Source organism: Pagrus pagrus (genome assembly GCF_965226575.1).
Source record: "Pagrus pagrus genome assembly, chromosome: 18".
Lineage (NCBI taxonomy): Eukaryota > Metazoa > Chordata > Actinopteri > Spariformes > Sparidae > Pagrus > Pagrus pagrus.
In genome coordinates, this window is record NC_140202.1 from 23,995,853 (window position 1) to 24,023,620 (window position 27,768).

The 27,768-nt window shown below is 42.3% G+C and overlaps 1 protein-coding gene across 3 annotated transcripts; it reads right to left on the minus strand.

Annotated features, from left to right (window-relative positions):
- Positions 1 to 27,679, minus strand: stxbp5b (syntaxin binding protein 5b (tomosyn)). Of its 3 annotated transcripts, XM_084381725.1 has the most exons (29): positions 27,213 to 27,679; positions 25,335 to 25,432; positions 21,376 to 21,457; positions 20,961 to 21,061; positions 18,886 to 19,020; positions 15,758 to 15,821; positions 14,331 to 14,414; positions 13,776 to 13,899; positions 12,809 to 12,887; positions 11,998 to 12,152; positions 11,826 to 11,898; positions 11,343 to 11,490; positions 11,144 to 11,211; positions 10,982 to 11,022; positions 10,198 to 10,418; positions 9,750 to 9,934; positions 9,295 to 9,420; positions 8,146 to 8,297; positions 6,723 to 6,785; positions 6,572 to 6,628; positions 6,430 to 6,477; positions 5,358 to 5,405; positions 4,647 to 4,775; positions 3,703 to 3,942; positions 2,803 to 3,160; positions 2,525 to 2,690; positions 1,562 to 1,673; positions 1,187 to 1,407; positions 1 to 1,092 (listed from the first exon to the last, which is right to left on the minus strand). In XM_084381725.1, the coding sequence occupies exons 1-29, from the start codon at positions 27,360 to 27,362 to the stop codon at positions 1,051 to 1,053; spliced, it is 3,570 nt and encodes a 1,189-aa protein (XP_084237851.1). In that variant the 5' UTR covers positions 27,363 to 27,679; the 3' UTR covers positions 1 to 1,050. The 3 variants fall into 3 exon arrangements, with proteins under 3 accessions (XP_084237851.1, XP_084237852.1, XP_084237853.1); XM_084381726.1 differs by lacking the exon at positions 4,647 to 4,775; XM_084381727.1 differs by lacking the exons at positions 4,647 to 4,775; positions 5,358 to 5,405; positions 6,430 to 6,477; positions 6,572 to 6,628.
- Between the last annotated feature and the right edge of the window lie 89 nt (positions 27,680 to 27,768).

Here is a 27,768-nt window from a genome sequence, read left to right on the forward strand (position 1 = left end):
GGGTTTTTTTTTCCAGTGTATCAACTCTTCATTTTTCTGTAAACTCTTCAGCAGGGGGGTAAACATTTTCAGCACTTTTTAGCGCAAAAGGAAAAAAAAAATTTAATTAAATGCCCAACATATAAACTTCTTTTACGTTCTATCTCTTTATACTCTCCCAATAAATAATCTAATTTAAAAGTGACTCAGAAAGCATTTGCCGTTCTCACCTAAAACAACCTGGTTGGAAAAACGCTGTAAAAGGAATGGTCGGTGATGAACTAGTGTACTACCAGCCCTTATTCAGTGAGAGGCAATAGATTCATCATCTCCCCGTCTATTCTCTACGGTTCTAAGTGCTTGAAAGGCCCTTTCTGGACAAAAAAAACATAGAGACTAAACAGACTGACGAAAGCTTAGAGATCACACTCTAAAAATAATTTAGACCAGAAAAACAAACATACACAAGTCCTTCACTGATTCAATCATTCATGTAGAAACTTACATCTTCATTTACTTGATTAGATTTGAAGGACAAGGGGGGGGGTCATCAGACTTTTCTCCTCGTTTAAGTCCACTGTGTTTGGCAGACACCATAAAGGGCAGAGAAAAGGAAAAAAATATGCAATCAGGCCTCCACAAGTACATGTTTTGCAGAATTGTCTTTTCCTCTTCCAGAACAAAACAGCAGGGTGTGTAGATATATATATATGAGATATATATGAGTGCATGACTGATGGATATGAAAGGTCCCCTCTCTCCTGTTCTGCGGACTCGTCGTGAACACCGTCGCTCTCGACTGAAATGGAAAGAGAGATTCCAGAGGGCTCCTCTTCTTCCATTTCTTTCCATTCTCATTACGTCGGGTCGGCCAGTGTGTCTACTCCGCGGCAGTCCTCCGGTGACTGAGGTAATGCAGAGTGTATGATATTGTGCTGAGAGTAAAAGCATGAGTCTGTCGAGCAGAACCCCCCGTGGAGAGAAATAGAGAAGAGAAGAAGAGGGACCCGCGGCTCCTCGGAGACACTGGTGTTTGCGTGATTACAGAGTCCGATGCTCCACATGCTGCCATCAGAGCTGGTACCACTTCTTATCTTTGTACTTCAGCATCATCTGAAGGGAAGAAAGAGGGAAAATGAAAGTCAGACGCAAGGAGTTAACCTAAGAAACAATGTTTTAGTTACTCAAAGTAAAGTCCGGTGCATACATCATGAGCATGTTTGGAAAAGGACTCTGCGCTGGACATCATGGCTGCCGTTCTTTCCTCCAGTTCGCCCAGTTTCTGCCCTCTCTCGTCCAGAGCTATCCGGGCGCGGGCCAGGTCTCCCACAACCCCGGATGCCGCACCCTTCATGCCCTCCATGCCCCCTGGGCCGGGGATGTGCTGGGCCAGGCTACGAGAGGCCTTACCTGCAGTTGTTTCACCAACTACCAAAGACAGGAAAAGAGAGTGATCAGTTTGATGTGTTCACAAATTCCGACTGTCTCTTTGCACCTTTGGCGTTTTAGGATATTGTCCTGCAACTGAAAAAATCTCCCGTAACAAAAATCATAATCTGATACTCGGCCATTCAGTACTCACAGAGATCCTCCCTGTCCAGAGATTGAGCTCCTCCACCGAAAAGGCCTTTGAAGAAACCTCTGTTAGGAGCCTCTGGTGTTTCCACAGGGGTGAATAACTCACTGAGCATCTCCTGAGGAAGACAGAAACATCAGCACTTTTGTATCAATTTACAATAAGGATGGACCAATAACCCCATAGGGTAGTATTTATACGTTTTAAGATATGCCATGTTATAAAAAAAATGTTGGTCATCGTACCTTATACACTTGCTTATCTATAGTACTGAACATTACTGTATTAGTGTTGTTAGAAAATGTTATATTTTCAGTTTATATCTAGTTTCATGTCTCGAGTTTTTTCTCAACCAAATAAAATGTTCTGTTTTCAATCCTTTAATAGTCATAATGACTATGACTATGACTGTAAAATCATATATCGTGATTTCTTTCTCTAGTTGCATTCTGTTTTTATTTAACAGAGTCTAAATGTTTTTGGAATCAGGGTTGTATCACGTTTTGCAAAATAAATTCCCTCGCCAGTGCCAATAATAGACACTAAATTATATAAAAGATCACAAATGTATAATTATAATTATAATAATTATAATTATTATTATTATAATATATACATGTATGTGTATATGCATGCCTTCTTATGTGTCGATGTTATATCTGAATTAAAAAAAACGTTTGAGGATTTCTTCTTGCCCACAAAAGATGCTTTGTGTGTTGTGTTGTGTTGTGTTGTGTTGTTGTTGTTAAGGAGCCCAAAAGATTCATTTACAAGCACGATGCATAATATTAAAAATGACATTCCACACAGTCCACAGCGCAGGAAGTACAAAAACTTCTCTGCACCCACACACTCTAGTGAAGCTTGTTTCCTCACAGCCTACATGGAAAGTCTGTTTCTCCACACATTGAAATATTGGATCTGAAAATTAAACATGAATAAAAATTTCTCCACAACTCATTCACTGACCTGCAGGTTATCGCAGGTCTCCTGGCTGTAGGTGATCCTCTGGATCTCGGTGGCGGAGGTGAGATACAGGGCCTGACCCAGGTTAGAGAAGCAGAACGTTCTGGCTATGCGCATGTCTGTCAGCGGCAGGTAGTTCACATCCAACAGAGGCCTTAGGCTGGGTAAACTGGGATCATACAAAGAACAGACATCATTTCACACCAAGAACTGTTCAACACAAATGAAGTTGTGGTGATTTCATAAGATATTTTGAAAGTAGAAGCTACTATAGATGATACCTCAGAGTCATGATGTGCCCATTAGCACAGAAACAGGCGATGCAGTTAGCTCCGGCCATCACCACGACATCCGCCCTCAGCACGAAGGAGGTCTCTGTGATGTTGTGTTTGTAGATGCGGGTGTGGGAGGGCATGGCCACCACCTTGGCCTGTTTCTCTGAGCACAGCACTGCAAACTGGGAATCTGGACCCTCTTGTGATGAGGGAGGGGAGGCCGGCCTACGCCTCCTCGTCTTCTCCTTCTCCTCATCTGAGGCGTTTGGGTCATACCATGGCTCGTAGGAAGGGGGCAGCAGAGTTCCAGTAGCGTCCAACAGGGCCATAGTCAAAATGCCTCCTTTGAGACTGACCAGAGTGCCTGAAGAGTGAGGATCACAGAGGGATTGTTTCTCATTTGGATTAGAGGCAGCCTTCAAACTACGACATAGCACCTATACCTGCTTTTTTATCAAAAATAGACATGGAAATCTCACTTTACAGGGTTAAGGTAATATGGGCTCCATGTGAGCTTTTAAATTCTCCTTATAAAAGTAACATGAATATACAATGAGCGACTCGATAACAACTTCCAACGCTGCAGACATTTCAGGGACTGAAAACTGATCTATCAGGAAACAAAAATTCTTGTTCACGTGAACACCGTTTCCCTCTGTCTCGCCCCACCAACACTTCCTTCCTTAATTTTAATGATTCTTCACAGTGCAAGAAAACATTAAGACATTTCAGGCCAGAAAGAGTCATTCTGATGTCTGAATCCCTGCTGCAAATAGCTAGTATTCTCCAGTTTGTTAGAAATGAGCGATTTTTTAAGAGGCTTGGAGTGGTGACTGTGCTGTAGACAGGTGTAGGAGATAAGTCCAGTACTGTTGTTTCTTAACCAAGTTCAGTTCAGTGTCTTACCGCAGGAGGAGATGCCAACCGGTTGCTGCAGCCTCTGGTCCCCACCGGGCGGCAGGCTGAGAGCCACCATCATCACAGTGCCCTGTGTGGTCCCCACCAGCAGACAGGGGCTGATCACGCTGTCATTCTTCCTGGGGTAACTCTCACAGAAGTGAAAGGAGGAGATGGCCTCTCGAGATTCTCTGTCTATGCTGGTTACACTTGAACTACGTGAGCGGGTGAATGAGTTATCCTTGGCATCTGGACAGCAGGACAGGAGCACAAAATAAGAGAATGAGGAAATAGTTTATGCGAAAAGAAAGTTTAAGCAGAATAACAGCTGTTACCGGCATAAAATCCACCAGCTCAAAGCTCAGGTAACATGTTAGAGCAATGTCCTGCTGCTGTAAGTTGCACCACAAAGCTTTTTGACATTGAGAAGCTCTTGCACAGTTTCTTTTCTTTAAACTGTTTGCAGAATGTAACCTTTCTGCAGCTAAATTTAACAACAACATTCTCAATGTGAAAAAAAAAATGCTTAAGAAATGCTTGTAGTACTACAGGGACTCCAAAGGAAGAGCTGGTATTTAAGGAGCAAGAATTATTCATGCCTCATTACTGCGCTGACGGCAGCTGAAACACAAGCTTTTACCCCGTTTAAAAAGCTAACGAGGGATCCCGACAGAAACACGAAAAAAGATCTGCGTCACAGAGAGGGAGGCTAAAGCAAACAGCCCGTCATGTGTGTCCTTCACAAGGAAAAACTGCAAACAAGAAAAGCAGGATTTTTTTTAACACCCGAGTGCATTCAAAACAGTGGAGCATCCTCAGACAGAATGAAACCATCACTGTGAGAAGATTAGTGTCACATGTCAACCCATTCAGAATAAAAGCCCCAGCAGTGGTGGGGGTTAGTACCAGTTATCCCACTTCAGACCATGTCAGACCGCGGCCGGTCCACTCACAGGAGTTGGGGGCTGACTTAGTTCTACAGACGCCCCCCTTCAGGCTCATCCTGGCTGCCCGCTTGCCTTCCATCACGCAACAATTTTGCTTCTTACATGTGAGAGAGCGCCATCGTTGGGACCTGTCCTCTGCTCACAGTGCAAACAAAGTTCGACTCAGCGTACATTAAAACATCCCAAGATAACAGGAGTCTCATATTTACACACAACATGCTTGGACAATAAGCAGTTCTTCAAACCAATCGCCAGAATAAGTGTTGTCATTGTACACTGCTGCAAACCTCGGATGTGGTGAAACTTTAAGTGTCTTAATGTTTCGATTTCCTGTTGTGACAATGATATGCTTAAGATCTCGCTGAAAACACTCAGTTTCTTGCCACAAAGACAGCTGCAAAATGTCCCAACAGTTAGTAAAATGACCCGTTTTTTTTGCCCTGCAGCCGTCTTGCCAAGTGAAATTAAAAACCATCATTCCCTCTGTCTCCTGCCAAGAAAAAAGCTCATATACATGTAAAGTATCTATGAAACGTAACGTATCCATGGTTTGCAGAAATGTACAGTGCCAACATTTTATTCTGGCGACTGGGCTGAGCCCTCTCACAGATATAATTTTCAGCTGTGAACTGAAAACAAAGCAGCTGCCAAAAGGAAAACCTGTAGAAAAAAATGTAAAGATTCTTGGAAGCTAAAATTCAGCAGTTTTTGGCTTACCCATGTCTGGCTTTTCACTAGACGAGCTAATTTTCCGTGACATCTTGGCTGCAACAGAAACAAATACTACTATTTTATTTTATCGATGGCTAAAAGTGAAAAAAGATACTTTAAATAAATTGCAATCAAAAATTCCATAATCATCATTTAAGTAAGCTGTGACATTGTTTGAACTGTGAACTGATTGAGTCATTCTTAAGGGTGGTGATACACACTGAAGGACAACTGTGGAGGATATACATGCATTTTATACATTATGCTCACAAGACTTACCTTTATAAGAGGAATATTCTGATTCCAACAATATTTCACTTGATTTTTAGCTGTTGCTTTTAACGCTGCTTGCTTGCTAGCAGGCTTGTTGCCAATCCAAAATATAAAACCTCAAAAGTTGCCTGTTGCAGTCTATAACCACCCTTAGAGGAACCCTGAGAATACAAATGAGGCTGAGAGGCATCACAGACAACCAGAGGGCCTGTAATGTCAAACAAAGCAAGAGGCAGACAAGAAAAAAAGGTAATTGCAATTCAGTGAACATAGTTATGCCAAGAGAGTGGGAGGAGGAAAAAATCAGTGGGTAGCTAAACAGTTAACACTGAATCCCTGGAATCAGAAACACAGACAGCAAGTGTCTACAGTCGGAGGGAAATAATACACTTAGACATTTAAGTGACACGGTTAGACATTAGTACTGTAAAGAATAAGGCATAACGCAGATTTTCTATGCTTTTGAATTAGTAGGAAAAGCAACATTTGCCAATTTTAGCATAATATTTTAGCAGCAGCCCGAGGCTTTCTGACAAAAATATGCATAGAAAATCTGAGGCCTGAAATTCGAAAAAGATCTCCTGTCATGCATTTGGTAAAGAATCCTGATTAATTTCACAAATCAAACCCCCCCAGAACCATATGATTAGTAAAGAATCCATTTCTCGAGCTCACGTCTTTCTTTCATTGGCACAAGATGCACAGATTGACGGTGGATTAAGGCACAGTGTGGTTAGAACGCTGTCATTCACAGAGAGAGAGAGCGAGTGTAATCAGAGAGAATAACGTCTGGATGATACACTACCAAAGTCATTGGCAACCGTCTTGGAAAAGCGTCTGCTTTTAGACTTCACTGGAAATGAGGTTCAAAAAGAAAAATCAGACAACTGCAGCCATTTTAAAATGCTTAAATGTGAGGGGACATGCAGCTCTTGACTATACAGTACCCTTCTCTATGAACCTCTGTTTTCTTTCATCATCTGAATTGCAAGGTGAGGTAGATCCTACGTGACAGATGGCAGCATTTGAACAAGATGTTATTTAAAATTTAAAGTATCTTTTCTTTGTGTGAGGCACTCAAACTTTAGGGAGGCTTACCTGAAGTGGGAGATTTGCAGCGATCCTCTGAGGTGTTGGACCCATCATTGGAATCACAGAGAGCTGTGGGAGCCACAGAGGTTGTAATTAAACATGGCAGAATTAGTCCTAAACTTGGACTACTCTTAGCAAGTTTTACTAAAGCTATGCCAACTCCTACGTGGAAATAATTGAGGGTCACCTATAAACAGGCAGGGACAACTACCTATGCAGTGTAGTAAATAAGCCACACTTGAGTTCAATTCACAGGTCTAGAACAAATCTGTTGACTCAAGCTGTCAGCAGATTTAATCTAGTAAAATAGGAGGCAGGGTTTAAATAAAGGTTTTAGATAAACTACCTGATTTTGATCAAGTGCGCCAAAGTCTCCCCCCCCAGTTCACTGCTGATGTTTTTTTAAAAAGCCGACAGTGAGCTTCGGGCTTTGGGGGCGCTACATCAAAATCAGGGATCGAGAAAAGGGGAAGGCTTGGAGGAAAGAAATTATACTGTGGGGGGAGGAAGAAATCGTGACACAACATAACTTACTGACATGAGATGGGCGAAGTTTTTTCATAGACTCAATATACAAGTTAGAAAGTCTGGACATGCAAGACATCTTAGGTGGAATGTCTTAATCACAGAGAGAGATCGACAGTGGAAAAACAGTGAAACAGAAAAATTAATGGACATCAGAAGTGCAAAAGAATAAGAAGAAGAGTCTCAGAGGCTTGTTGCTGGATTTCTTATTATTGTTAGGGGAAACACTACAGGTGAAGACATAATTTTATTTCATGCACTGGTCCACATAATGCTTCCATAACACGTTGTTTTTCTGAGCAGTGAAAAGTAACCTTATTTAGCGGCAGTGTCTCCCCTATAGATTTTAAGATATATTTTTACTATATAAATAGACAAAAATATATCTATCAGAAATAAAAATTGCTTTTAATGGCAGAGGATTCAGTTAAGAGTCTTGAATCTAACATCAGACCACTGAGACTGAAAAGAACAAACAGAAACAGTGAACGACAGGATGATAAGACAGAGACAAAAACAAAAGACTTGTCAGAAACAGCAAGCAAATAAATGTGAATTATGTGTTGTTTTATCACATAAGTAGCTCTGACTGCACAGATCATGAACATGCATGCTCCACTGTCTCTGGTCTGTCCAACTGAACAGATGGAGAATCTGTCAGTGATGCCCCCTGTTGAGGGACAGGAGCTACTGCAGGGGGCGGTGCTCATGGTGTGAAGTCAAGGCTGCTGCCAACTGTCAGCCCTGCCTCCCTAACCCACCGCTCCACAGCCAGAACCAGAGTCAGCTAACTGCTAATTGTAAGGAATGTACAAATCATTTATTTCAAGGTTAATAATGTGAGTCAGGGCTGGTACTGAGCTACAGAGAGTGACCAACAGTAAAATGTTGGAGTGCAGCTCACCTCCAGAGGGCTGTCTTTGTTTGCGTGGGGAGCGAGGCTGCCTCTGGTAGGGGTCAGATGGGCTGTAAAGCTCCGATGTGCCCATGTTGAGGAGCAGAGTTTTCTGGAGGTAGTCCACCACAGCCAGACCGTTACTGTTTCCAAACACCACACTGAAACACAGGAGGGAAGAGGAACACAGTGGAGTCAGGATTTGGATGCTATTTTTACTTTTAACCCTTTGAACTCTGCAATGGAGAAGGTCCGCGCCAGTGCTTACATTGGTATTTTCGACTATTTTCAAATGCTGCATATTCTTAAAATCTGTACAGCCTACGCTAAAAGGTTAAGGATGTCAATATACTATAACAGTATTAAACTGTGCCATAAATCATTTTTTTAAAAAATCACATTTTTTAATCGATTTTTACTTAATAAACACAAGAAACAGGTCTTGGAGATTACTGGAGCATAGGTGAAAAAATTTGTATAAAGCCTTTTGTGGCTCCAGAGGAAGCTGCATGTAATCTGATAAATTGGCTCCAGTGATGTCACTCAGTGGCTAAGTTGCATTGTGGGTAATGTAGGCACCAGGTTTTGAAATGCAACAAGAATGCATGGAAACAAAAAAGGTGATATCTCTGGTTCTTCTGTATCCATTTTGATCTGATGCCTACATGACCCACAATGCAACTTGACTACCACTTGCCACTGACTACCGTAATGATCGGTAAAATTATTAAACTGTGTCAGAAAAATCAACCAGCTTCTCTTCTCCTCTGGCGTCACTCCATGGCACCAGTACATGTAACATAACGACAACCTCACAAGCGTACAACATGATGACGTGACAGGCAGAAGCCTTATCTTTCCACTCTCAAAAGAATTAATGCTCTCGATTATGGTTTTCACCTTAGATTCAATTAAACAGGATCATGCAGACAATATCTCCTGTGGCCACTGGGAGGTCAGTTTTCAGAGCTATGTTACAGGCAGGCTTTATTTACAGTTGCAGGATATAAATGGTTGTAGACAGGAAGCAATTTAAGAACCTTGAGGCAACACAAATTTAGCACAAAAACAGCTGCTGGACGGGGATAACCACCACTATCAAGACAAGCGTGGGCATAAAGTGATGTGATCAAGTGAACATGTGGTGTAGAGACTTACAGGCCGTAGGAGGAGTTGATAGCCAGGCTGGTGATTGGCTGAGGTGGCTCCCCGCTCACCCACACCAGCTGGATCACCAGTTCCACCTGGTAGCCCGGAGACTGCTTCAGCGGGGAGCTCCGCACCCTGCATTAAACACACAGCAGGATGAGACATGCTGGAATGAGTTATCAGCCCCACTGACAATATCATCACTTTTTATTATTGTTATTCCCCTTTCCACAATTTTACTGTCAAAACACTCTCATCATTTTTAATATTTTTTATAAGGAGGATTATTTTCCCCTGGTGTGCTGATGAAGGATTGAGCAGCTGACTGAGAGGAGAGAATAGATGACTACATTACTTAGTTTAATGATCTTTTTGCCTTCAGTTTTTATCTGTTCGGTGACAACCTGCTTCACAATGACCTAAATAACTGATCCCAATTCTAGCGAAAAAGAAATTGTCCTTACTGCAGGCATGGTATATTGTCCCGCGGTCCGTCAGAGGAGTTGCTGCCTGTGGAGGGTTGGGCGAGAGGCTCGCTCTCCTGAGGGCTGGAGGAAGCTCCCGGGGTGAGCTGGGTGGGGGTCTGATCCCCTCCCGGGTCAGGGGAGTCCCCATCGCCCAACTCGCCCTGCATTCGCACCTCCAAAAGCTATAAACAAGAGATGAGTTGCAGTTTTTTGGCACGTCGACAATCACCTCTCAAAATAGTGTCTCTTCTGGCTTTGGATAAAATCATGCCAGAACTGTTTAATCCCTGAACTTTACAACTATTCAAAAAAATTAAATAAAATGGGTTAGAGTTAGGGGTCTGTCTGCTGTAAGATAGTTTTCAAGGCTAAATTTGAATAATAGCAACTGTAATTCTGTGTGTTTCTAAACACCCACTGTGATGGATGATGATCGTTTACCCACCTGCACTTCTTCAGTAGTGATTTCCTGTTTGCTGAACCTGTAGGCGATAACGTGAGCGGACACCCCGGCCACACAGAGCATCCTGCTCTCAGGGCACCAGGACAAGGTCTGAATGGCAAACGGGTCCTCCTCTACTATATCTGCACTCGGCTTCTCCTCCTTACCGCGAGCCCTCTCAAACACCTTGGCAGTCTTCAGCTTGTACAGCACTTGAAGCATAACTTTGAGGAGAGTGAACAAAACGAAATTAGAAAGATAAACTGCCTTCAGTTAATGTTTCTGTGACTGTGATCAGATCAGAGCAGCATGAGGTTGTGTGCTTAGGTCAATAATATACTGTAGTTCCAGGCAGCATTAAGTGTACAACGGTTGTACAACAGTGTCAGAGAGTGGAGATGTTTTTATGCAGATGATACTGTTGTGTATACACATGCTTCAGCACCATAGCCTGCTACCTAAAAACTTACTATGGCCATGTAAATAATAAGCAAATGTTTGTGAATGTGCCACTTAATGTTACCATTAATATAGGCCTGGGCATAACACTGAAAATATTGTAATATTTGATTTTAACTCCCAGTTTATGAAGTGCTTTTGAGGATATTTCAAAATAGAGATATGTATTGTGCATTGCGATATCGCCTAAAAATTAACCTAATGAGGAAAATAACGCGTACATAACTGTTCCCTGCAATATGACTTTTGAAGGCCAACGTCCAGTGTCCAAAAATATTGTACATACCTCCCTACATATAAACTGAATGAAACAAATAAAAATACTCACATGCAGAAGCATCCCAAAACTTGATCGACCCATCAGCATGTCTATAAAGAAAAAAATAGAATATGAGATCATTCGTATGTGACAATACCATGTATTTGAATAATAGTCGTGAATCAAAATAAACTGATCGATTCATTTATTCATTAATAATTAGTCACAAACCCAGTGATTATGATCTCTGGATAACTCTGAGTGCCTTGACCCCAGTTTCCTCCACTAATGGGCCACTCCTGAGAAAAGGACAAAACGCATAGAAATGTATTTATATGAAACTGTTTTTTTTTTTGTTTTGCAGGCATCTTACTGTTGTGTTACCAGTTTAATAGCATAAAAAGTACATGTACACAGATGAGTCGATTACCTTCTTGCTGTAACCTTGTCTCTTTTGCCGGCTGCCGACAGAGTAAAGTGCAGGGATGAGTTCAGCAGGGCAGTCGGCAAAGTACTCGCAGCAGGTCACTGGTGACTCATGGATAGTCAGAGGATATGGATTCTCAAATATTGGGTACCTGTCAAGATAATGCGCAAGAGGTCAGATCTGAAAACACACTACATCTTCAAAGTATCCGCACTTGTCCATCAACTGGAGATGAAAATGACAACTTGCTTGCTGCCAGTCGATGCCTTTGAATATTCTGGCTGACTGACCAATCCGTTATTAATCCTGTTCATTTATTTGAGTCTGAAACGTCTGAGTCACACATTTCTGACTGAAATGATCATTATCATTAACAATTAGCAGTATTTCTTGCATGCTGCCTATTTATAGCGTGCTTGATCTCCAATACCCATATTCCTTGATGCACACCAACAACGCTCTATATTTAGAAAGCAGAATAATTACCCAATCTGTCCGAGGTCTATTACAACTAAATCCTTCTCGAGGAGGACCACCACAGCATAAGGCTCCTGAAAGTCTGGCATAAAAAACAAAAACAGCATGAAATTAACAAGGATGTCATTTCATTTAGCTAATGCTGAGACTAAACCTGTCCAGGGCGAGTGTTGCAGCTCACCATTTGGATATGGAGTTTCACACAGCGTTAGGAAGTCTACAATGGGGTAGTCCATCTCCAGGACGGCAGTGCTCTTCCCATGCATCACAGTCAGACAGGCTCTCCTCCCCACTGTATCGTAAGACAGACCTCCAGACAGGACATGGAATGGGTCCCTGGGTTCAGGAAACACACACACGCATTTTAATTGCTTATTCAATACATTTCAGCTTGTTGTGAGAAGCTACTAGGTCCAGTCAGTGGTAAATGGCTGAAGAGGGACACCAACATTTTTACTGCATTCTCTGGAGATTCTTTGCCCCCATTTCGAGAGCATCTATGAAGGGAGGAGCCTACTTTTTAATTATAATGACAACTATATTAATCCCTGTCCTCTAATACCTGAAAAAATGTGAGGGATAATTAGATCAGCTTCGGTGAAACAGTTAATTTTTTATGTCATGTTTTTATAGGAAAGTTCTGTCTTTTTCCTTTATGACCTTGATGTAACAAGCTTGTTCTCTTCAGACAGAGATAATTGGGTTAATAGTGATCATCAAAATGTGATTAATGGAACAACAAATCATTTGTCATGATCATTAACTAATGATCACAACAAAACAAAGCCCGTGAGAGCATAGAAATAATTATTAGACAGCTTTCCATAGCTTTCCTAATTCCCATCAGCAGCAGGACACGGTCCACAGAACTGGCCTGTTAGACGCATGCTGCTGTTGTGATAGAATAACAGGAAAGGCCACTTTCAGTACAGGATATGGATTTTAAAACCAGAGTCGTTGAGACACAGGATGGGTGTTACCATCACACATACCCAGCCCTTGTTGTTTTGTATTCCACCTTCAGGATAGGCTTGCATGGTTCTGGCTTTTTTCCATCCTTAGGCTGCTTTCCTAATGGAGGTTAAATGGGAAAAAAACAGAGGTCAGCAAAGGAAAGTTCAAATGTCAGATGCCAAAACAACAAAAAAAATCAATAATTGACAGCAAAAGACAGAAATTCAGTTTGTTACTGAGTTTGGTTTCTCAACTATGCCCCAAGTGAACCATTTTCCTGAACATGTCAATAAAGGATCTCTGGCAGTGTTATCAGGTCTGTTCAGCTCACTTTTTCCCTCACGAGTAAACCCTCTCCGCAAACAAATCAATAAAGGGTCTCTGAAAAAGAAAAAACCCATATTCTCAGATGAGTTACTTCCGCTATCAGTTAGCATTGTGGTTCATGGTTTTCTTTTCTTTTTCTTTCTTGAGACGCACGCGATTAAGTATCACTGATCGTGCTTTTGATTTCAAAGGCTCGAAACTAAAAGCTAATTTTTAAAAAAGCCAGTCTTATCATCTTTAACTTTGTCATCCTCCTCACGGTCGACAACCAGCTCTTGCACGAGAGGCGCTACATTCTTTCTAATAGTACACATCGATAGGAAAGTTGTTCTTTCAGCCATTTTCAGACAGTTGGCCCGTTTATTGATTCATACAGAAAGAGCAGACTCTATTACTTTGAACAGCCACGCTCTCATTTTAGTGTAGAGCATCAACTAGGATTTACAAACGCACCCTTAATTTGCACAAACGCTGCACATATGGTGGATGCTCCTGTACAGGCGTGGACGTGCCGCCACCACCCATCTGTTTTATACACGAGTCACACCTCTTAAGATCGGAGGGACTTTGAGCCACAATATGTGCTTTTAAAGACATACTTGGCTTCTCTCCAGCGTGCCTGCCTGTGCGTGTGTGTATATAAACAATGCTACAGTGTGTGTGTACAACAGTTCCTACCATGTGGTGTGATGATCTGTGCAGCCTTGGCTGGAGCTCTTACATTCCATGTGGTCAGAGTGCCATCGGAGTGGCTGCAAACAAACTGTTTACCCTCATGGTGCCAGGCGACTGAGTGGATCGCCTGAAACACAAACAGCAGCACGTCATTAGTGCGTGGTGGATAAAGCACATGCTAATTTTACAGCTGTTCAACGATAACTAAGAAGATTTGTAGCAGCTCTGCGCGCACCCTGTTTAACAGGATAATGCTGGATTATGCTATTATGTTTTTCTTACTGTCAACAAATCCCACAGACAAGACCAGAACCAACAGCAGCTTCACTGTCTAGTAAACAACAACAAAAGTCATCTGAAATGAAAGCTCATGAGACAAAATCTAAAAGGGTCCCAATGAGCAGATGTTTCAGGTTTGAATCACATGTGATTGAAGTGCCAGATTATACAAAATCAAGCAAGACCGAACATGTTGCTGGAACAACAGTGAGGAAAAAAGGGTCAACAAACTAACGAATACTCTCACAAGAAGGGAGCAGAAAGGAAATAATGCCTTACCTCATCATAATTGTAGCGGTAGTCAGCTTTTTTGCACTTCAAGTCCCACAACACCACTACCCCACACTCAAATCCAATCAGAAGCTGCAATAACAAGAGAAACAAAGCAAAGCTCAGTCCACTGCTGTGAAATCACATTTGACGCATGTAACTCAGCCTGGAGTTAACACGACTTTATCATCACTGCCTGTCATGTTCACAGGGACTTTGACAGCAAAACAACGTTTACTGAAACTAAACTAAAAACTAAAACATTTTAGTTGACTGACTGACTAAAAAATAAAATTTAAATGATATGGTACTCACAAACTTACTAAAATTAAATTAATGTTTATAATATTATAATAAAAAAATTTACTTAAACTGAAAACTGAAATAACTTCTAACATAGTCAGTACCAACTAATTTAATGATTTGCTATGTGTATACCAGAACCTTGCAATTTTGTCCAATCATTGCACCTTTTTGTGAATTTGACCAATAAACATAGTTTAACCAATCAGAGCAGTGCATATGGTTGAGTCAGACATGTACATTCTCAAACTCACTTCCTTGTTTCTGGTTGTGAATTTACAGACATCACGCGAATGTCTCACATTTCCAAACAAAAATGTCTGCCTTAGACTGCGCAAGGAAATTCCCTGATGGTCTTCACAAAAGCTGGGGTAAACGGTTGTGAACCACGTGCAACGTTGTGGTGAAACAAAAACAAAAGTAATTAAGTCAGATGTTTCTACTGCACAGCAGACCTGGAGAGTGGCTGAAATTTGGAGAAAAAAGACAAGACAAGTCGCCGAGACTGTTGCAACCAGATAAGTTCAGGAGTGAGAAGTGTGAAAGCTTTATTCAATATGTCAAGTGATCTGTAATGAAATCTGAATCTAACAAATATAATAGAAAAAAGAAAAATAACTTCCAAAAACCTTCATGTGGGATTAACCTGTTGCATTCAATCAAAGAGTGGTTTATGGGCATAAACATTTGTTAAAGAATAGTTTGCTACTAGGTCCATTCAGTGGTGAGCATGCATTTCTGCATTCATATCCAGTGCTTTCTGGTTTAATGATGCTACTGTCGCTACAAAAAAACAATCAGTGTCTCTGTCTCCTCTGCCATGACACTCTCTGTGTAACATTGTGCAACGTTTGTGTAAGCCTTTAGTCGGGGAAGAAACATTTTCTCTTTGATTTTCACGCCACATTCTGATGTTTATCATTGATATTTTAATTAGCTGAAGATGTTCCACTACCATTCTCCATTGTAGTTGCACAAGCCGTATTGACATTGTGCCATCTGCACGGGAGCGGTTATCCACAGAGAAGAGGAAAGTACGCTGACTGGTTCACAAAACTGTACAGTTTACATGAGAAAAGGAAAGTGTCTGTATCTTTGTTCCACAGCACATGTTGTGGTCAACTATCAGTTACCTTTCCTTCATCCATGGGGTTATCACTGATGTGCACGACAGGCCCTGGGTGTGTCTTGGTGGATCTGTGCAAGTTCAAGAGAAACAAGAAGACAGAGTGTGTTAATGTAAGATTATTTGTGCTCTGCTTACTGACATGATGCAAACTTGATAAATAAAATGTATCCCAAGTGGTGTCTAAAACACACAGTCTAGCTTTCACAGGAAGAGAAAAAGACAGTGAAGCAATTAGGGAAGACATCCAAAACAAGAGAGCAAGAATATAAGATGAAAATGTGCATCAGTGCACCAGAGAGAGTCATGACATATGAGAGAGACAAATAGAAGAGGAAGAGGGAGAGAGAGCAGGGTCACATGAGGGTCTATGAGAGATTATAGTGTGTGGAGACAGCATCACCGTGGCAACAGAGCAAGGGGCATGGAGGAAGTGAAGGTCTGGCCTAAAGAAAGTGTTGCTGCCTCTGAATGTGGTCTGGCTCCAGTAGCTAATGATCTCATTGCTGCTGATGAGTCGATGCAGTCAGATATGTAGCAGGGACGCACTGGAGTATGGACTCCAGTCGGTAATCGCCACATGGTACACCATCAACACAAGCAACCGCTCTTAAATATACTGTATATGAAATCATAAAACATTAACAGTATGTTTTACAGTCTTAAGAAGAATTGTTTGAATGTAGTTTAAAACTGAAAACATATAGATAGATAAACATTTCCCAAAAACAATAATGAGTTTAAGCTACGTTCAAGGCTTTCCACTACAACACTAAATATGATCATTAAGACCACAGGCTGTTTCTGTCCACTGCAGAAAAACCCAGACTGTGAATTCACAAGTTTGCAGAGACAACAAACTATGAAGCAGAAAGTGTGATGAAAAGATTTCTCTATCAGAGGCCGGACACTTAGTCCACCAAGAAATGAAGTGAATATTATGTTGGAAATTTCACACTACAGCCGAGAGCTCCTTTCTTTAATCATTTTCACAGTCAGACAGCCAAAATCATTCCCCCCCATCTCCTCTGTCTGTGTCGGAGACATTTATCTGAGCTGATGGCATACTTTGGTGCTCTGACACTTTCAACTCCCAGATCTGAAACGGCAATTTATCAGATTTCACCAGCAGCCTCGCACACATACATACCCACACACCTTTATACTCTACTGCCAATTTTAGCTGCCAGTCACCGTCTGAAATTATTATTTTTTTAGCTTGCTGGTGGGCGCCCTAGAAGAATTACCTAGAAAGTGTAACTCTGATGAGCTAAAGTTTTTCATTTTCCCTTCAAATATTTGTCACACTATTAGTTTCCGTGTTATTTCATGCACAGATTCAGGCATTATTATAACCAAAACATTTAAACGCACAATATGTCGTTTTCTCTCAATCGCAACCAAACAAAGCACATATAGCAAGTAGCTTGGGATCATTGGAGTTGTTGTTTTCATCGCAAAACAATCACAACTGCAAATGAAAATCTATCTATGAACTCAGGAAGAGGTGTTCAAGGTGTTTTGATATTATTCAAGTTACTTTTAGTCTCCTCCGCCGACTTCCTTCCTCCCTCTGACTCTCTCCCAGAAATTGTAGCGACCAAAAAAAACTCACTGTCACCTTGAGTTGAACTTGTGGATTTGGTTTGGGTTTCAACATTTTTGGAAACATTTGGGAAAATGTAATTAAACAACTCAACAAAATCAGTTTTTAGACATTTTAAAGGGATAACATGTAACATTTCTGCATTTAAATGTCTGCATTTATGTGTACTTATATCATCTCCAAGTTTACACAAGGTCGTTTGGTTTGGTTGCAACTGTCTGGGAGAGCCAGACAGAGAGTGAGGAAGGAAGACTGCAAACGAGACTACAACGTAACGTGAATAAACTTAATGAAGGTGCAGTATGAAAGAACTGTCCACTTGTTGAATTCATACTGCTGCTGCCTTCTGTAGCTGCCATTGGCTAGTCAGTTCAGTTAGCAGTGCAGCTATTGGTCCTGTCATAGATGCTGTATATACTCTGCCCTGTTAGGAGCTAGGAGCGCTGGGGGAGAGTTGGTATCGCTAGCACAGAAGCTTTGGAGTGCCGGGTGGCCAACTTTTTCAGGCCACATGGGACCGTCATTGATATTAAGTCATAATTGTTATTTCTTCACACTCTTTTACTTAATTTTTGAATGTTTTAAACTAAAATTCTTACAATATTGCACCTTCACGTCATCATCCCCTCTCCCCTCTGTAATATTACGTTGATGAAGTAAAGTACTTTTTTCCCCTCCAGCTCCAGTCGGTAGTCAACATTACAGAACATAAACACCTGTAGGTCGAGGTCACTTCCCTGGATTGCTGCTGAATTCACAAGATAAATCCACTTTTGAATCCCAAAAGTTAAAAAGTAATCTCTGAGCTCTCCTCCCGCTGGTAAATGTCTCTGGTTAGAGCAGAATCCAGTGTGACTCTGGGTAGTTATTCCTCCAGATGGTCTGGCTCTGCAACTGGCCAGCAGTAAGCAGCTCGGCTCAGCTCATCCAACATCTTTTGTTATGTTTTGACTGAGAGACTCCAGAGATTACATATTGTGAGTTTAATGCGGAAACGTTACATATTATATCGAGGCGTTTTAGTCAGTGTGTTAGGTGACACTGATTTTACCCATCGAGATCTAATTTTACCTGCGTGTGGCGCCTGCCAAGATATATCTGAAACCTGCAGGAAAGGCGGCGCATCGCTCACCTATGCAGAGGATATGATGTACGATTCCTTGTGATCCTCACAGTGGGTGTTTACACGAGGGAGTGGGTGACACAGGATAAGTCACCGGGGTTATCAAGTGGGCACATCCTATCACAGATGTTCCGTTAAATCAGGCAGCAAACACCTCCGGAAGTCTCAACAGCAAGTTCTGGCATGGCACAATCACCACCTCCATGCCGCCCTCACACACTGATCAGAGCTACAGTATTCTCAGCGCGCAGGACACACAGTATCTGCTAACACATTCCTTTGCATTTCCGAGTTTGCTGGTTGAGTGTCAACTCACACAAGTGCACAAAGAAGATATGCAAATGGAAAGAAAGTAAGAGAAGAAGAAAAAACAAAAAACAGAGAGAGTTGTGAAATACAGACTCACAGTTCGATGGCTTTGTTCCACATGATGACGTAGCCTGAGAGAGTGAAGGACTCCACGTTGACGATGTGGATGTTTCCCCTTTCTGTGCCAATGTAAAGCCATTTGCTCTGGAAGGGCAGGTGGCAGTATGTGATTCTGCAAGAAGGGAGATCAGGATCCATCACAGCCCGGCTTTTCATTATCTCATGACTCAGTCCCATCAAAGAGTCACCCTTGTCCCTAATCAGGCTGCTCCAACTGGAAGGAGTAGCGAGTGACTAAGATTTAATTACAAAGGCCTTGCTCTGTGTCACACTAATGAAGCCAGACTATATATAGATCAGTGGGGAGGAATAACGGAGTAAACACTGCTGTCTTTTCTCAACTGCTAGGAAGAACATATTTACGATGTCAAATGGACAGGGCTGACTGTCCACACGTCATACGAGACGTCTCCACTGATAGTTTCTGTGATTTTAAATAAAGCTGGATAACGAACGTATTCTTGCCTTGTACAAAAAAACATTATCCAAATAAAGTTGTTTCAAATGATTTTGTTGGACAAACTTAAAACGTAACATCTGACAATCGTCATCTGAAAAACTTGTTATGATCAATGCCAGGAACAACATGAGCATTCAGCTGAAGTCATATATTTCTGTCCGTTAAACTCTGTTTCGGCCTCTCCTATCTTTATGAATAAAATACCTGGGGGAACTATTTACCAACTATTGTATGTTGTTTGATACCGGACAGCTGGCATTTAGTAGGTTTATATTGTTATTTTCATAATTTATATACTGAAAATTTATAATGTCTTTTTTGCTCATTGTTTTCTTATTGATTTAAGGTTTTCAATGTGTTATTATTTTCTTTTTGTTAAGCACTTATTTGCACAAATACAATAACAATGTTATTTGCTGACGACAGCTGCTGGCTGCTCCTGAGAATGGGAGTGGTGAGAGGAGAATTTGCGGGGCAGAAAACAAAAACAATGAGCTAAAAGCTAAAACTTGATCCATCAAGTGGTCAGTAATTAGATTTTAGGCCTCATTCAGAAAAAATCGGGCATTGCAGCAAAACAGTAGTTCTTCAACTTAGGGAGAAGCGCAAACGTACATCACACTGTGGTGTCTTATCACTTAGGCTGGAAACCAGACTGGCTGGCCGACACTATTGTTGCTCAAGTGATTTACACTTAATTTATTGACCTCATTCCAGGACATCTGGCTCAAATTGTGAGTGCAACTTCCGGTGAGTCCCGTCACCGAACCGGAACTGCATTTCCCATGATAACAGGGCGCTAATCATGTCTCTTAGAGCGATTGGTACGGCAAGTCATTCATTCACGAAGATCTAGGTTAGCAACTTTATCTAGTAAATAAATAGCCTACTTGAAAGTGCTGCAGGGTCATTTACTATGATACTTTGATACTTACGCTAGTCCTGTATCAACCATAATCATTTCCCCAGTAACTTGTGGATGAAGTGACACTATGAATATAGTCTACTACTATACTGTAATACTTACAATGGAGGTTTTTTATGTTATATTATTCGTTCTTGTTGACATGAAAGGTTCGGTGTCAGGGTAAAACAGATAATGTCATATAGGCCCATGGATAAACATTTAGAGGTCCGCCATAATGCTCCAATTTTCTATTTTGCTTGGTGCCTTCAACAACATCACTGCGAGGAGACTGCATCAGCAAGGAAGGAGAAATATTATGCTACTTGTTGCGGTTGAAGAAAGCATCTCTGAGAGACTTGCTGTTCCCAAGCCGGGAGCTGCAAACGGGACGCTATCCAGGCAGAGTTCACGACCCAAATGATGATACTCTCCCAGTTTTTCTCTCGAGATTTTGGTCTGAACGAGGCCTTGACAAAAAAATACTGGTGGTGGTTGTTGGATAGATGAGTAGAAAAACTTACACGGCCACAAATAAAAAAATACTAAAAAGGGAATATCATCAGCTAGAGAGCTACTTTGACCTTCTAACTTCTCTTTGCCTTTGCCAGAGGAGAATCACTAAGGGAACAACTAATGAGTTACTTTTCCTGAACAGAGCGGCAGAAAGAAGAACGTGTTACTTTACCTCTCCCTGCTGAACTTGAGAGAATGCAGGATAGCGGGGATTTTTTGCCTCAGGTTCCACAGGTGGATGCTGTCATCAGCTAAGGCACTCACCAGCGCCCCCTGAAGGGAGGGTCAGAAACGGTGGGGTTATTACAATCCACAAAACACCTTGTGGCGTGGTACTGCCGGTTTTATATGGTTGTTTCATCAGCACATAACTATGAGGGCATTACAGAAGCATGTGGGTCACAACACCAGCATAACTGTTAAATCAATTGATGAATAAAGCTGATTCATGGCCTGAATAAGTACCAGTGTGTATCGTATCTGCTACAGGAACATGGATAGACGGATACAGGGGACAGTGGTCGAACTCAGAGTTAAGGGAGAAGGAGAAGAGAAAACCAAACAAGGAGCATGTTAAGACAACAAACCTCGTTGATCAGGAACTGGAGCTGGATGACAGCAGCACCGCTCTCATGCTGACAGTAGCACTCCACGCCCGCACGGCCAAAGCTAACAGTCAGTTTGGTCAAAGAAAACTGGACAAATACATGATGTAGATACACAGCAACCTTGTGTTTGTGTCTTGATTGCTTTGTTAAATGATTTCCAAAGCTGACATTTTCAGTTTGCGTTCGTTAACAGGCACTGGCAAGAACACGAAGCAAATCAAACTAGTTTTAGTTATAAATAAAATGAGTGAGCACTCCCTGCCTTCTTTATTCACATGCATCAGCCAGTATGAGGGCAAAACATTCAGCTTTCTCTCAGCTCTCTCTACTGGACTATTAAGATCAGGTTAGAAACCCCCCCGCCTGCTTTAACTGTCCATTCAAAAACAGTCGAACCACCCATTCAGCCAGTACATGCCTCGGTTTGAACTGTGTGTGAACTGAAAGAGGAGCCAAAATGAATGCATGTGTGGTGGGGAGACCTGGCCGTGGTGGAGCACTGCCACGTAGGCACCAGGGCTGTTATGTATCCAACAAAAAACCTCAAAATATTTCCACAGACAGCACAGAAATGAGAAGCAGGAGGAGGAAAAGCTTGTCCGCTTCAACCAGCCTTTAATCACTTTTACAGACGGATAGCATGTGCACTGACTCATGCACGCCAGCACAAAGAGAAGGAGGAGGAAGCAGCACGAGATCTAATCAGAGAGAGAATCTCTATGCAGACACAAAGGTGCTTCTTCTTGATGCCATATAATGCTGAAGAAAAGCTCTAAGACAGACAGCCACGTTCACTATCTTGAGTCCACTTTGAGCTGACACAGCATTATAAATCCGAACAGGATTAACTAAGCTGTGGTCAAACAATCCCTCAGTGCCTAAAACAAACTAAGGTGGGGTTGCAGGAGACCATTTCAGGACAGGCTCAACAGTGGGCATCACTTCTGCACAAGGATGGAGGCGAACGCAGACTTTCAGACTGGAAGCCGGCGCCAGTCGAAGCCCGCTGGCAACTGAACTCACATTCACCCGCGACCTTTCTGTCCAGTTTTAGCTCCCGGCCCCGCAAGTTCTGTACAACATTTGTCAGAAATATTAATGGATATCATGTCTCCACAGCTGCACAATGGAGGAGGAAGAGTCATTAAGTGTGTTTCATGGCCCCTGGTTGTGCATAAATAAGAACAGAGCGTTGGTCTAAAGAGCAAGAATGTTAGTATGCAACGCTGTTGTGTATTCATGTCGCTAACATCAAGCAGGATCAGCTCTAAAGCCTCGTAACTGTTAACTCAAGCTACTGTCACCGCCTTTGTTAACCAATCAGTGTACAAACAGGTGTCTGGAGTACGAGTCTGATGTAATGTAGGTTAATGGTGCTGCTGAGCCAAGCCACTTTCTAGGCCAGCAGGAAATTGACGAAAAGATGAAACTCAAAACCAGATTTTTATCACCGATGTGAACAAGTGGAGCATTCTGTCCGTACTTCCTTCAACGCTGCATGATCAAAAGCCACAGGTAACAAACTACGGTAAAGTGTAAAGTCTGTCAACGGAGACTGTTTTAGATTGCAACACCTTTATCTCATTAGCACAACATATGCATCAAGGATTGTGTCAGCACAGGAAGTCGAGTCACGCTAGTCTACTCTGCACTACAGCGGAAGGATATATCGATATGATATTGTTTTTGTGACACGAGACTACAGAGCATCTTAAATTTTGGATATTGTCGTACCATGATAATGACAGAAGTGCTGTCTTTTACTTGTTTTAAATTGTCTAAATATTGAAATATATATTGTGTATCAAAATTAGAGTCCCACCCGTACTTTTCGGGGCCGCTGGCGGTATCACTATTGTGGGGGAAATTTGCGATGACCCCTTAACCTTAACCTTCACCCAGGGCCAACAAATTTTAAATCGCCAATAACTGCTTAACTATCATTTAAACTCTCCAGATCTGTCACAACCAGTGAGGCAACAAACACTGTTGTGGATGAATATTAGGATCCTCACATTATTCCCTGTGAAATTAACAAAAGTGTCAAACACGATCTATCTTGCAAAAGAAAGTGAGAAAACATTCCTGGATCTGTCCCCTTATCCGGATCACACCAAATGTTAATATTCTATTCTGGGCTGAGACCCGACCTCCATCAAAGCTTCATCCAAATCTGCTCAGTAGTTTTTAGGTAATCCTGCTGACAAACCAACCAACAAACATAACCTGCTTGGCAGAGGTAATGAAGACATCTGTAAGCTCCAGCCTCACTTTCCATGTGTCAGATGCAACATATATTATACATTTATATTACTGTTCTTCACACTGGAGAAAAGATGTTTACAACTTGATGTCATATAAACAGATATGCAACATGTTGCTCTCTGAAGCTTTGTGAGGATCTCCACTTTGCTCCTGAGAGTTTAACACCTCATATACTTGAACATCAACACTTCCGCATTTGGTAAACCACTGCGGTTTACCACAGTATTTCAACATCAGCGGGTTTTCTTGTTTAGTCAACTGATACGCATCTCAACAGGAAGTTATCCTATCAAGCTAGCTGACGAATGAAAAAACTGAAAAGGCTCTCTGCAGAGTTTCTTAAACTTAAAGCATTGTCGACGGCTGAAGAAGAGGAAGCTGCAGGCTTGTCTGCTGACCATCTGAACAGCTTACTGCAGTGTAAGCTCATCGCAACAAACTTCTGACTTTCAGCATGACTAGTAGGCTGCAAGAGGATATGCAAACACCAATGTTGTGTAATATTTAATCCATTTTGCACAACTTTCCCTCTAAAAAGGTTCAAAACATTTCTGCCTGCCACTGCTGGCCTCCATTCCTGTGTGGCGTTAGCCAGAGCCGGCAACGGTCTACAGTAACACACTGATTAAAACACTGTAGTAGAGACAGATCTTGTAAAAGCAGACATTTATTGCTTGTAGACACCTCATTGAGCTTATGTCTACTGAGCTGTGGCAGCGTTTCCAAACTCCGGGGGCAATGAGGTGGATCAATACAGCCTGTCTTTTGATAAATGGACCTATTGCCTGAATGACAGTAATCCCATCAGCTCCACCTCGCACATTAGGACAACATGGAAGCGGTGTGTGTTCTCCGGGAGTCGCACGTGCAAACACAATGCTCTCTTAATCTGGAGAGTGGATAAAGACGAGGACAGAGCCACTTGTAATGAAAATCTAAATAAAGCAGATGGGCCTCCCGTGCAGGATATCAGCACAAAGGGAAACCCTGTGTTTACACATTAATAGTACAGCCCCGAAGACATGTTGTAAACAGCATAACCTGGATACAACCACACTATCACATGCAGGGTTTAATTGTTGTGACTCATGAGAAGTTGCCTGGTTAGCTGCAAAAACTAAATTTTATCTGTGAACACAAACAAATACAAAACTGACTCCCAACAGCCCGAGGGGCCACGCGGCACTGGAGCAGCTTGATTGTGTGTGTGTGTGTGTGTGTGAGTCCAGTGATGTTTACAGCACATGTGAAGTGGCATCCTGGCACAGGCTGGGCAAGCACAGTTGATGAGGTTGGCTCCTCGGCATATGGCGGAGGAGCTGTTCATGCTACTGCAGAGATACCACTAATGAGCATGGTGCTCCAGGAGAAGGAGGCTGCTGGCTGCACACAAACACATCCCAGCTAGCGTCTACCTCTGAGCTGGTTGGATGACAGGAGGCGAAGACGGGTCACTTACTGGATCAATCCCCCAGAGTTAGTGCAAGGCTGGAGGGTGACGTTTGCAGAAAGGATGTCAAGAAGTTAGACATGAGCCTCATGTGTGTTGGGTTATGTTTGTGCATGTGTGTGTGTGTGTGTGGAGTAACAATCAGTGGACTCATCCAAGCTTTACTTTCCTTGTGTGGCTCCCTTCATTTTCATTTTTCCCGTGGAGAAAATAAAAAGGATACAGCCTCATAGCTCCAGCCTGAGTCCCGATGGCCAAGATTTTCTGCACGGGGTCAAAAGCCATTGAGGATGGTTGATATGGGAAGCCATGACGCACAGTCTGCAGGAAAGAGCAGAATTTATATTAGACCTCCAGTCAGCTAATCAATCATGTGCTCCAGTCAAGCTGGCATCAGTGGAGAAAAAAACATTACCATAATCTCCCAGAAATGTAATCCATCAATGTGGAAAATTAGTCTTATTATCAAAATAAATGAGATAAAGCATAAACATTAGCTCAAAAGGGGACTGGAATATTTTTCTTATATGAATCTGACATGTGTGCCAGGCTCAATCCTGCAAAACATCAGCGATAAATTCATTTTCTCCGTCCTGACGCTCACATTTTCAGCCTCGGAGTGCACTTCACTGCCAGGATCTTGCAGTCCCCCTGAGCCACCAAAATGTTATCATCATCAGGCATCTATAACTCAATTGTTTCAGGTTGGAAACCTTGCCCAGCCATCTATGAGCGCTGTGCAGCTTACAGTAGCATTATGTAACAGGTAATGCCATGGCCCCTGTAACCTGGGGAGCTGACCTGTTCGCTCCCAGCTGGGGCCAAGGCTGGTGGGCCGGCACTTAGAGATGTTCGACACATTTCACACGAGCCAAACCTCTCCAGCCAGAGCTAACGAGCTGGATTATTAAACCACGCTTGATTAAAAATTAGTACGGGGAAATCATTTGTGCCGACCAAATGAGGCTGGGACTTGAAGGACAGGTTCACATATTTTCTGTTTAAGGGCTGCAACTGACGATTGCAAAGGCAATATGTGTATTATTTTCTTGATTGTCAATGAGTTGTTTGGTTTATAAACTGTCAGAAAATGGTGGAAAAGGTTGTTAAGTGTTTCCCAAAGCCCAAAGATGACGTCCTCAGGTGTCTTGTCTTGCCAACAAGCCAAAGACACTCAGTTCACATCTTTATAGCGAGGTACATAAACCAAAAACATTCACATTTAAGAGCTGGAATCAAAGATGATTTTGGACTTTAACGGTTCCTCAAACGAATTAATCGATTATCCAAAAATGCTTGTATGTGCACAAAAAGACTGGGTCGCTTTGGTAAGCCAGAATAACAGAATTCAGATTTTTCTTAAAACCGATTATCAAAATAGTTGCAGATTAATTTAATAGTTGACAACTAATCGATTAATCGTTGAAGCTCGACAAAGGTTCAGCTGAACTGAGCTGAGTTGGACAGTAGGTACCAAAGTTATGGTCTTTTCAGTACCAAATTCTCTCACAAAAACTCACATTTCAATATATTAATTTGATTTGTCGAACTCAGACTTGACTTAAACTGAATTAAAGGCATTTCTACACAGATGGAGGACTTTAGATTTTGCCCTCATCTCTAAATATCTTATCAGCAGAGACAGCAGCAGCTATCACAGCAGTCTGTATGTAGATTAAGGCATGTGGTAGCTATAGTAAGACAGATCTGACCACACAGTTTAAATCAAAATGCTCCTTCTTGGGAGCTGATTAGTACAGACAGCCAAATAAAAACAGTGTCTTGAGGCGAAGATTCAGTGCAATGCAAACATCTCTGGTGCTGTGACAGCCCGGATACAACCACGGGACACAGCCAAGCAGGCAGTGAATAATTAAAATCATCCCCTCTACATTTAAAACTTGTACTTTAATACCTGGACTACATTTCCGAGGGTTGTTTTAAGTGCTATATGCGTACAGTCATTTCGTTTCCAGCCGACTGAGCTGGTGCTGATGGATGAAAACAACGACCAAGCGTTTGGTCACGCCGCTGTCATCTGACTGTCAGTGTGCAGAAAGCAGCCCGTTAATGTTGAGCTGCTGTTTAACACGAAACCCACCTTGCAAAGCTGGAAATGCTCCGACTGGAGAGTCTCCTGGATAACATCGTTTTCCCTGGGAGTACCCGGCTGAGCAGTTGCGGAGGAGGAGGAGGAGGAAGAAGCCGCTGTCAAGCCGTCCAGCACCTTCCTAATGTTAAACTTCTTCATTTTCCTCCGGTACAGACGCGACGGGTTGAAAAACAGATCAAGCGAGCTACCATAAATTGGATAGAGGGGGGGGGGGGGTAGCTGCTAGCTAGTTAGCCGAAATAACGCACAGTTAATATCTTTCTGTATACATCTCACATGTTACGGAGGGTGTTGCCAGCGCACTCTCCAAAAGCAACCGAGTCACGAACATTGATTCAGCGAGTCCTTGCCGATGTGAGTGTTAATCCGCCATTTATGTGTCCAGCTCTGGCGTTATTCGATCGGGATCAATCGTTTCCGTGAGCTGTTTCCCCGGCCAGGGCTCAGCGGGTAGCAAGCTGGCTACGGAAACGCAGTGAACTGCAGCGGGGATTGCGTCTGCGCACTGCGGTCCCCCGGATGCTGGGCCGGTGTTACGGCGTAC